Source organism: Manacus candei, unplaced genomic scaffold (genome assembly GCF_025592945.1).
Source record: "Manacus candei isolate 608988 ecotype Guabito, Panama unplaced genomic scaffold, ASM2559294v1 h1tg000078l, whole genome shotgun sequence".
In the NCBI taxonomy this organism is placed as follows: Eukaryota; Metazoa; Chordata; class Aves; order Passeriformes; family Pipridae; genus Manacus; species Manacus candei.
The window spans coordinates 2,966,437-2,977,489 of NW_026138126.1; the positions used below are offsets into that span (position 1 = coordinate 2,966,437).

At 45.8% G+C, this 11,053-nt stretch overlaps 1 protein-coding gene across 2 annotated transcripts in view; it reads left to right on the forward strand.

Moving 5' to 3' along the window:
- CERS4 (ceramide synthase 4) overlaps window positions 1–11,053 on the forward strand; it is a 42,266-nt gene extending 31,213 nt beyond the window's left edge. For both annotated transcript variants that reach the window (XM_051810710.1, XM_051810711.1), the window contains exons 6-12: window positions 873–930; window positions 2,776–2,826; window positions 3,765–3,857; window positions 4,506–4,634; window positions 4,901–5,007; window positions 5,401–5,557; window positions 9,066–11,053. In XM_051810710.1, the coding sequence (XP_051666670.1) occupies window positions 873–930; window positions 2,776–2,826; window positions 3,765–3,857; window positions 4,506–4,634; window positions 4,901–5,007; window positions 5,401–5,557; window positions 9,066–9,257 (787 nt within the window). In that variant the 3' untranslated portion in view covers window positions 9,258–11,053. The remainder of the gene's footprint in view (window positions 1–872; window positions 931–2,775; window positions 2,827–3,764; window positions 3,858–4,505; window positions 4,635–4,900; window positions 5,008–5,400; window positions 5,558–9,065) is intronic.

The following is an 11,053-nucleotide window of genomic DNA, read 5'->3' on the forward strand; positions in this document are numbered from 1 at the left end:
AACTTGTAGTAAATAATAACAGTAAATAGTAAACAGTAAATCCTTTTCTGCCTCAGCTCACTGAGACTGGTGTCCTTCCACCTGCCCTCTGTCACCATGTGCAGTCTGTAGACAGAATATGTCTCTGATGTGACACAGGAGCTTTGCAGAGATTATTTTTGTATTGGAGCTCCTGGGGGGTTTCATTGCCAGGTGGAGTCACTCTCTCAAAATGCAATTACATCTGAATTGTTGTGGAGATTTTTTGGAAATTACAGGACTGGTTTAGACAGTTTTATTCCTTTGAATATTTCCTGTTTTTAGTTTATTAATAACTTGTTTATTCTGTTGGGGTGAAATTCCTGTCATTCCTTACTGCACGTGTGTCCATTCAGAGTGACCTGCCTCTGTCCACTGCACTTGGCAAACAGTTCACATGTACTTCTGTGTGGGTTTAATGGTGGTAAATCTTTACCAGCTCCTGACCGAGGCCAAACACAGTATTAATTACTAATTATGAGGCAGTAATTAGTTCCTTTACATGATAATGAATTTAGCATGCCTGATCTCCAAAGGCCTAGGAGAGAGGTTGGCATTGTTTGACTTTTACAAATGCATCTGCCAGCACTGGGGAGCTTTGGGATTATTCTCTGAGTGATTCCAGTCAGCGAGATTCTTGTGTCTTCTGACATCTCCAGGGTAAGGAAGGTAGTTGTGAAGTCTGTGCTGGGAACATGCAAAGAGCTGCTCCTGTTCTGGGCAAACCCTGAGAACAGTAATGTGTGTCTTTGTCTTAACAGTGTCATTCTCTGAAAGAGTGTGAGGATGCACAGCCTTGCAGCTCGAGGGTTAATGAGTGGGATTCTAACACACTTTGTTTTGTTTGTTTGTAGCTGGAGGTTTACATTTTACATCATTTCTTTCTTCACCGGACTTGCTGTCCTGTATGATGTGAGTACACAAGCACCCACCTGCTGTTCTACCCAGCCAGTGCCTGCAAGAATGGCAGACTTTGTTGTCAAACATGTCTTTTCAGACCTTCTTCTAGAGGTTTTCCACCCAGGTCAGTGTCTATCCCCTGCATAGCACACTTAGGAGACCACAGACATACTGCACCCTGCTTATTATAGGAGCTCCAGCTCAGAACCAAGATGTTTCCTCTTCTTCTGGCAAAACAGAAGAAAATTGGGATTGTGTAAAAGTACATTTCTGTGGGGTGAGACATGGAACACATCATGGAAGCTGCAGATATGTATTGTATCCAATACCTGTTGAAGGTAAAAAACTCAAGCTTCCCTGGGACCAAGGACTGCAATTTAGTAATTTTATTTGTTAATTTTCTTTTCCTTACCCGAGGTGTGATTGGTTCAAGTTCATGGCTCTGCCTTTTCTCTGATTTGATAAATAATGAGTTCTCTTGATGCAAATAGAACTGCCTCACTAGGCAGAAGAGGTAACAGAAGCCACGGGTGTGCTCTAATCCCTGAGTTGTAGGCACTGAGCTGGGACTGGGGGCACTGGCCATCCTCTGCCCATATTTTAAAGGTTCCCCTGACTCTTTTGCTGCATCTGGTTCCCTAAGTGAGCTTTCCAGAGTCTTCTTGTACTGTCTGAGGGGTTAAGTGATGGAAAACGTGAGGTCCCAAGACAGCAGGCACAGACTGTCCTTGTAACCTCGTTATTGTAACGAGACTTTTGAACTTACACAGACTATCAAGTCAGGATTTAAGGTACTCCAGGTGTATGAGGGTTATAGGATGAGCTAGCAGAGGAGTGAGGGTATCTGAATTCCAGAAGGCTGTTCTTTGAGGCCAGGTATTAAAGTGTGGTGGCCTGCTTGGCATTGTACAAGAGCCCTGTGGCAACAAGGGGGAAAATCAAGTTCTTCTGCATGTCATCTGACCTTTCTGTGGATGAGATGTAATTTTCACTTTTTGTGAAACTCTTGTCTTTATTCAATACACATCTTCCAATTTTCACAGAAAAAAAGGAGAAATCTATCCTGCAGACAGCACCTCTAGATCCTGTAGCAAATAGGATGTTATTCTGTTACCTAAATTGTGCCAAAATGACTGCATTAAAAAGGACAAACAACTAACATGACAGGGCATATATGCATGTGAGATTTCATGACTTTCATGTGTTTACTTTGAAACCTGGGCAGTGTTTTAACATGCATTTGTTTTTGTGAAACATCCTTCTTTATTTGGAAGTAAGCAGATGTTTCAATTCTGTATTAGTAGCTTTAGACTGACAACAAAAACCTCTGCCCACGAGTCAGTGAAAGGAAAGTTCTCTTCCATAGGCCACCAGAAAACAGCTGTAGAGGAGTGATGAAACTCAGAGATCTGGGGTTCTTTTCTAGCTTAGGGAACACAGTATGTCATAATTGTTTCATGGTTTTTATTTTGTCCTCTCTGGCTCTGTATGACATATCTCTCCTGGTTCTGTACGTGTAAGAATCTTTTAAAATACTCAAAACTTCACCACCACAGCCTCAGACCTGTAGAAGACTGCAACAAGCTGGTAGAAATCTTCCCTGAGCTATTTGATTTGAAACTGGGCTAAACAACACGTGAGATTTCAGCACAATAGCCACAATTTGGAAATGTTACAAGCAGCTGCAAGTCCTTGTTGTGGAAATCTCTTGGCAACTGAATTCCAGACAGTGTGACCAGCTCTGCCTGTAATAAAAGACAACAAAGTCTGTAGTAGTAACAAACTAAAGGAGTTAGACAGTTGATAAGAAAAGGATTTCTCTGATATTCTCACATTCACATTGCATTTTCATTGCAGAAACCTTGGCTTTGGGACCATAGGGAGTGCTGGACAGGGTATCCACAACAGGTGAGTCACAGGAGGGAAAATTGCTGCTATAAATCTTGTATTGTGTTTCAGTATCTTTTGAAAATCAGATTATATTAGTGACAAAAAGAATTAAATTCAAACTTACGAGCCCTAAGAATTCAAACCCTCATCTAGGGGAGAATATCTTTGTACCTGGTGTCATCTAAACACAAGAGAGGATGAGTCAGCAGAGCAGGAGGAGGCTGCAGAAATAAAGGGAGAGTTCTGACCAGCTGAGCCAAGAAGCAGTAAATTGGGAATGTTGCAGTGTTATTTAGTTTGCAGAAGAGGCTGAGGCCTGAGGAGAGAAATAAAGACTTCAGTGGAGGTCTGCAGAGCAGAGGACGTGCTCTGCACGTGGTGGGCTCCAGCTGTGCTGAGGAGTCATGTCCACAGTGCTCCCAGGGGAGTTTGTTTCCCAGTGGAAATACAGGAGCAATACAGCATCATTCCCACTGAGGGCAGAAGATGCTCTCTTACAGTTTGACAATGTATATATTGATTTTTTTTGACAACAGCACTGCGAGAAGCTGTCTGGCGAGTTGGGAAGTGTTACATCTCTTACCAGTCCAGACCAAAACACCCTCTGGGTGTTCTGCAAAGTGCCAGCTAGGCTGAAAGTAGCTCTGTGCTGGCTGCTCAGGAATCTGAACAGTGCTGAAAAAATCCTAAAAGTGTTCAGGATCTGCCTGGTGGTTCCCCAAATATTCAACGTGGTGTGGTGAAGTGAAATTTCCCCTGATATTTGATTTCACATTGGCACAGATGACATTTAATAAATGACCACATGGTTCAGTTCAAGTATTTCCCCCTGTAGCTGCAAGAACCAGCTTTGTTGGTTTGGTCGTCTGAATCTTTTGCCTCAAAAGGAGTTTTCACTTCCAGCCCTTGCACTACTGTATCTGATGGATACTTCCCTGTCTCTCCCTCCCTCACAGCCTCTCCAGCCCTCCCTGTTCTGGTACTACATGCTGGAGCTCTCCTTCTACTGGTCGCTGGTCTTCACCCTGCCCTTCGACGTGAAGAGGAAGGTGAGGGGCAGCCCCAGGGGAGAGTCAAGAACAAACAGGACACAACCTGAGTGCTCAGGACAGTGATCTCCAAGAGCATCCATACACTATGTGTACAGTGCTAGTCTGAGGTTTTGTGTGACTCTGTCCTTGCTCATTGACAGGAATTTCCATTCCCAGTCACTGTCTTCCTGCTCCTCTGGGAAGTGGAGAACACAAACCCTGACATAGAAAGTTGTAAACTACTGCAGTTCTCCATCCAAACTTAAAATCCACATGTAAAAATTTGGCTTCTGTGACTCTTCTAGGCTGCACTGATCACAGAGACAGAAAAAGAGCTGGTTCTCTGCCAGTTAAGCTGCATGTGTTCCAGGTGCCAGTGCCCCAACAGACTGCAGGGCACAGCATCAGACCATTGCTGGTGGAGGGAGAGAATGTTCTTTGTTGCAAGATCCTCAGTTTACACCATAAACTCTTCACTCCTGGGTCTCTTGGTTGCCTACATTTCTAGAATGTGTTTGGTAAAAGAATTACATGGGTAACACCCATAGTGGGAGGCTTCTTAGTCACGGGGTAGAGAGGTATCATTGCTCCCTGTAGGAGGCATGCTTGGACCTGGGCAGGAGGTGCATTATGAAATTTATTCTCTGCTGTTCCCTTTCTCACCAGGATTTCAAGGAGCAGATAGTCCATCATGCTGCAACCATCTTCCTGATCAGCTTCTCGTACTGTGGCAATTACATCCGCATCGGGACGCTGGTGCTGGTGATTCACGATGCCTCTGATTGCTTCCTAGAGGTGAGCCCCACAACCTCCCTGCCAGGCAAAAAGCCCAGTTAGCAGTGGTGCTCTCCAGCCTGAGGGTGTCCTTTCATCTGGCACAACGTGGGCCAAGCACTGGGGTGTTCCACAGATCCCTGGTGCTGATCTGCTGGCCCGGCCGAGGGTGCCCTGCAGAGAGCTGGGCAGGGCCGTGGTTACCCACAGGCAGGTTGTGCTGTGCCTGTGTCATTAGCCTCCTGGAGGGTGTGCAGATGCTGTTTTATCGTTCTTTCTCCTTCCAGCCAACTAAGATATTCAATTACATGAAGTGGAAAAAAACCTGTGACAGCCTCTTCATGATCTTCTCCGCTGTTTTCCTGATCAGCCGCCTGGTCGTTTACCCTTACACGTGAGTCTGTTCGGTCAGGGGACATGGAAAAGCTGCTTTCTGAGAGACAGGAGAATGAGCTGGGTGCTGCAGCCTTTGCTTCTCAGTCCTCAGCATGTGTGCCTGCCTTTTGCACAGGCAGAAGTGCCACATGGCTGTTGCACCTGCCTTGGAGTTTATAGAGTAGTCTTGAAGCCCTGAAGGGTCCTGCAGAGGAGGAGTCCTGGGCCTGTGGCTCTACCCTGTGTATTTTGGGTGGGGAACTGAGAGTTGGTTCACATGTGTTATAGATAAAGATGGAAGTGTTATAGATAAAGATCCAAAACTTCCTCTATGATCAGAACTTTCTGTGGCTTAATTATGGCCCTACTAACAACACGTTTTCCCTCCACTGCAATTCCCTCCCTTTTGCAGAGTGCTGTATAACACCTACTATTACTCCATGGAGATATTCCAACCCTTCTTTGGATACTACTTCGTGAACACCCTCCTGATAATTCTGCAGCTGCTCCATGTCTTCTGGTCCTGCCTAATTATTCACATGGTCTACAAGTTCATCCTCCAGGGCACGGTATGCATCAGTCTGTACTACCCTTTCCATCACATGGGGAGAGAGGGTCCACCTTGGGAGCACAGGGGTCCATCTGGGATGGATTCCTTCTTGCCCTAGTGAAATTATACATGTACATTCCAAAAGGAAGCTCAGTATTATTAGGGAGAGCTGACCCCCAAAATTTTTATGAGTCACTACAACGTTGGGGTCCACTTCTGATGCTTGTATTCAATGAAAATGTGGATTGGACTCCCAGAGATATTTCTGTGAACAAAGCCAGTGACATCTGAGTAAAGATCCCAACACCTGGTGCGGTGTGATTTGCATTTGTAACAAAACTAAGAAGTGAAGGCAAGGGAAGTTGTCATGATTGGTGAGGCCAGTGGAAAAGTTCTTCTCTTATTGTACAGGATTTTTGATTACAGTGTTACTGAGACCACAGAATCACAGAGTGGCTGGGGTTGGAAGGTACCTCTGGAAGCCTTGTCTGTATTTTCTGACTCAAGCAAGGTCACCTAGAGCAGTTTGCCCAGGACAGTGTCCAGATGGCTTTTGAGTACCTGCAAGGATGGAGACTCCATAACCTCTCTGGTCGCCCTGTGCCAGTGCTCCAACACCCTCTCAGTAAAAAAGCATTTCCTGATGTTCAGGGGGAGCCTCCCGTGTTTCAGTTTGTGCCCATTGCCTCTCGTCCTGTCTCAGGGCACTACTGGGAAGAGCCTGGCTCCATCTCCACCCCTCCCCTTCAGGTGCTGATCTACACTGACAAAATCCTTCCTTTCTGCAGGCTGAGCAGTCCCAGGTCTCCCAGCCTTTCCTCAGGGAGATGCCCCAGTCTCTCCATCATCTCTGCAGTCCCTCCCTGGACTCTCTCCGGTGTGTCCGTGTCTCTCGCAGTGGGGAGCCCACACCAGGACACAGCACACGGGCTGTGGCCTCCCCAGTGCTGAGGGCAGGATCCCATCCCTGCCCTGACAGGCCAGGAAGGGCAGGGGCACAGCAAAGGCTCGGGTTCAAGGCATATCCTGGAACCTCCAGGTGTTTCTTAGGGAAGGTGATCAGCACCCGTCATGTTCTGGTGTCTGAGGTTGTTCCTCCCCAGGGGCAGGACTTCACTCTTGCCCTTGCTGAACTTCACAGGGCTCCTGTCAGCCCATTTCTCCAGCCTTCTGGGTCCCTTGGAATGGCAGCACCATTCCCTGGTGGATCAGCTGCTCCTCCCAGTTCTGTGTCTCCAGCAAACTTGTTGAGAGTGCGCTCTGCCCCATCATGCAGGTCATTAAAATGTGTCTTACATGGATTGTGTTACAGTGCTGAAGATGTCTCCAGAGTAGGTATTTCTGTCTAATCCAGCTGCCTGGGCTCTTCCTGCAGCAGCAGAGGGAAACAGGCATGCCCAAAGCATGGTCCATTCCATCCTGCACCTGGCAGTGCTGTTCACTGGGCACAGAGCGACCAGACACGAATATCTGAGCTGCAGCTGTATAAACTGAAGTGAAATGCATCCCACATCCCACTCTTTCTGGCCTGTAGTATTTGCTGTGAGTCCAAACTGCTGCTCAGCATGAAATTCTTCCCAAAATCAAAGCCATGACCTAATGGCATTAGATTGGCCACGTGCCAAGGACGCAGTCCAGGGGTAACTGGTCAGTGCCTCGTGGGAACTGACCTCAGAGCCCAGGATGACTTGTTTTATTAGTACCCAGCTGAGGAATTCTGCCTTATGGGAACTGAGAACAAGCATTAAAGGCTCATCTTCGTGCATATTGTCCCCATTTTCTTCATCTGCTTTCCCTTTATCTGCTACCTCAAGTAGCACAGAGCAGATTACTTGCAAATCAGGAAGCAGAAACTTCACAGGGCAGAAAATGAAGATGCAACTGAAGATGGCCTTTTATTGTTTTCCTGATCCTAGTGTGGGTTGAATTACCATTGCAGTTATTGTTGTGTAAAATGGTGAGGCAATAAATAGCCTTATTAGAAAGGAATGAACCATCAGGGAGGAAAATATTGAAGCATATCCAGGATTTTTCCTGGTTTATCTGAAAACCAATCTGCCGGATTTGATGTAAAAATATATTTGAGAACTTTCCATATTGAGCAGTGAACTGCAAAAATAAATCCTCCTAAACAGATCTGTCTCAATGATAATATTTAGTAGCCTAAAGCAGTATCAGCAAGAATACAGGACATTCTCCCCTTTTTTTAGAGGCATGAAACTCTTGATCCAGTCAGAAGTTCACAGTCTTCTCATGGGCCTTTCTGGTCTCCAGTTTTCCTCTCTGGCTACAGGATTACTATCACCACCTTCTCACATGATGTTCCCCAATCCCTGGTGATTAGAACTCAGCTTAGATCCTGAAGTACAAGTTTCACTCCCTCACAGAGGGAGCAGCTGCACTGTTCCTTTGGGAATCTTGCCAGGTTTAAGGTCTCAGCCACATTCTCTGGCCATGAATGGATAAACTTAGAAATATTGACTATTATTTGTCCTTATGCTGCAGATCCAGACTCCTGCATATTTCCTGAACTGTCAGTTCCTGAGGGACCTGAGGCACAGGTTGTTCACAGCAGATAGCATCTCCTTGGAGGCACTTTGAATTCACTGCAAGTTTAGATTCTTACAAATCCTGTCTGCATCTGGGTGTAGTGATCTCTGGAGAGACCTTCAGACCAAATAGACTTCTCAGTGTTATCTGAGAGATCCCAAAAAGAACAGACAGAATAAATGGAGACTAAATGTCTGTGCAGCACCAGACATGCCCTGGAGCAGTTTCCAAAGCTCAGGTCACAGAAGGACTTTGCAGCTTTCCCTCTTTCCAACAAGGAGTGTGACACCATGAATTTGTCCCCAGTTTTGGCATCTTGTATGGCAGAGTAGAAACAGCCTGAGAAGTCAGCAAGTGCTGGGCTGTCTTTTCTAAACTGTCATTTTATCACATGGTTTCTTTTTTGTCTTCCTTATCAGGCAATTAGTTAAATACTTACAAAAGTGGATTACAGGTCTCTCAGTCAATAGCAAGAGGAAAAACCTGACCATAAAACTGGATGTAGTCAGAGTGGAGAGGCTCTTTGTTGAGCCTTTGGTTTGTCTGAAAGCACATGCTTCCAGCCTGTCCCAAGCAGGGTTCTTAGCCTGCAGCCACCCAGGCCAAGTGTGGGCAGAAGGTAGAGCCTTGTCCCTTTTGGAAAATGTAAAAGAGCTTGATTAACTGCCTCCCCCATCCTTTCCACACATGCAGATGACCAGAGCAGCAATGTGGATCTCGTCAGGCTTACACTGTTGTCCTCAGTCCTGGGCATCTGTGGTTTGGTGCTGCTTTTCAGCCTGTAATTCCTGAAGTTTATCAGGAGCACAGACAGGATTCCACTGAGACTGAAATCAGAGATGGGGAGAATCTGTTCCCGAGGGTGATGTGAGAGCTGAGGGGCAGAGCAGGACTGTGCTGGGGGCGAGTGGCTGAGGCAGAGGTTCATCCTGCTTGGGCTGTGTTTGTCCTGCTTCTCACTTAACCTGTCTTTGTAGATGGAAAAGGACATGAGGAGTGACACAGAAGAAAGCGACAAGGATGAAGAAAGAGAGAAGATCAGGGAGAAGGAGAAGAACGGGACCACGTACTTCAGCAACGTGACGAGCAACGGCCACATCCAGAGGAACGGGGCCGAGCCCCTGAGCAGCAGAGCCCACCTCGCCAACGGCCACGTCAAGGAGAGATAGCTGCTGTCCACACAGGTCTGGCCTTCAGAGAACACAGGCCACCCTCTGTAGAAACAGTTTTGCTCACTGTGTAGACAAAATGGAGTGCAATTGCAGTATCCTAGAGCTGAATTTCTGCTTCCCCTAAACAGAAGTGTTTGTAGTCAGTGATACTTGAAGGAAGTTTTTGGTCTTCCTTCTGTAAAAGCTTACTGTAGGTTGTAGCCTTGGAACAGATAGAAAGGGATCAAAGTGGTTTGACTTGTGTTAGACTTGTACCATAGTTGTTGTCAAATGTTTTAATCTTGAAAAATACTTTAAAAATAAAAAGGTGGATAAACTCTGCCGATGCCAAGTTTTACCCACCTAATGTTGTTTGATAGGAATCTGTTTAGCCTGGATCAGCCTCTGGAGGCCCTGGCCCATTGCAAGTAATGGTTATGCCTGACAAGTGTGAGACTCCATATCTTAACACTGGGACACTTCTTTTGAAAAGGCAGGTGCCCTGTGACACTTAGAAAATCAAAACTGAGCCTAGGGAAATGAAAGCTTTGGAAAGACATAGGAGAAAACATGTTCTTCTCAAAGGAAGTGCTCCATGTGCCAGTGGCCAGTTTTGTAAGGGTATGGATCTCAGTCCCTGTTTGGGGTCAGCATTATTGCCTCAGAGGTGGGAACTCCAGAGCCCAGGCTGGAGGAGTACCCACCCAAATCACAGTTGGAAGAGCTGGAAAATCCAGGCAGCTGTTTCACAACTGTCAGGTAATCCTTGAAACTTTTCTCAGAAGGAAACAGTCAGGAGAAGGGAGGTGACAAGGAACTGTATAATCTAGAAGACAACACTGATGAACATGCTCACGTTTTCACCCAGTGTGACTGGCACAGTGGGAAATGTTTACAGAGTCAGCTTGTGGCAAGAAGGGAATACATTTCCCCTGTCCTCAGAGCAAAAAGGATCCAGAGAAAATCTGCTGAACCTTATGGAATAATGCTTTAACATAGCCTTCTAACTCTAGGGCTGTTACCTAAGTGTGTCAAGAACAGCAAGTGTAAAGCAGTGATCCATGAAGTCATGATGCAGTGCTGCTGATTCAGTTTGTTTAGATGCCATATCTTGTATCCTGTGTAGTCTTAGATTTTGGATTCTGCAATCCCTTAAAATATTTAAATTAGTATTACATGAGTTTCTGTTTTATGGGTCAATTAATCTATGAAACCAAAGTATTAACAGATTCACTGTAATGAGTGCAGGGACTTAGACTGCCAAGGCCATGCAGACACTTCCCTCTCTGTGCCCAATGTTCACTGGGGGGGGAATAGGACATAGACCAAGGAGATGCCTTATTTGAGGAGGTGGTGCACATGTTTAAATTAAAAGGCAAGTGACAGCATGGAAAGACAAGAGGGTTTTCATCAATCCACTCAGGCCACCTGAGATGTGACTGAGAAAGATTTGATCTGAGCTTGTGTGTGCTCATCTTCGGTTTCGGTCAAAACTCATTTGGATGATTGGATTTCTAAACTGGAATTGGATAATTTCAGAGGGGAAAAAGTGGTTCCAGTACGGGTAATTCCAGGGCAGTAACGTGGTGTGAGAGTAGAGCATCTGCTCCTGCACTGTCATTTAAATCCATATTTGCTGAAGATAGGTTGTCTCTGAAACCTTGAGCTAACTGGAAGTTGGAAGCACACGTTCTGTATGCTGTGAACTGAGTGTAGGACCTTGCCCCTCTGCAGGTGGTGTGCTCAGGAGGGATGGTTATATATCATTTTGTACTACTGAATGTAAACATTCTTTATAAATAACTTTTAAAAGG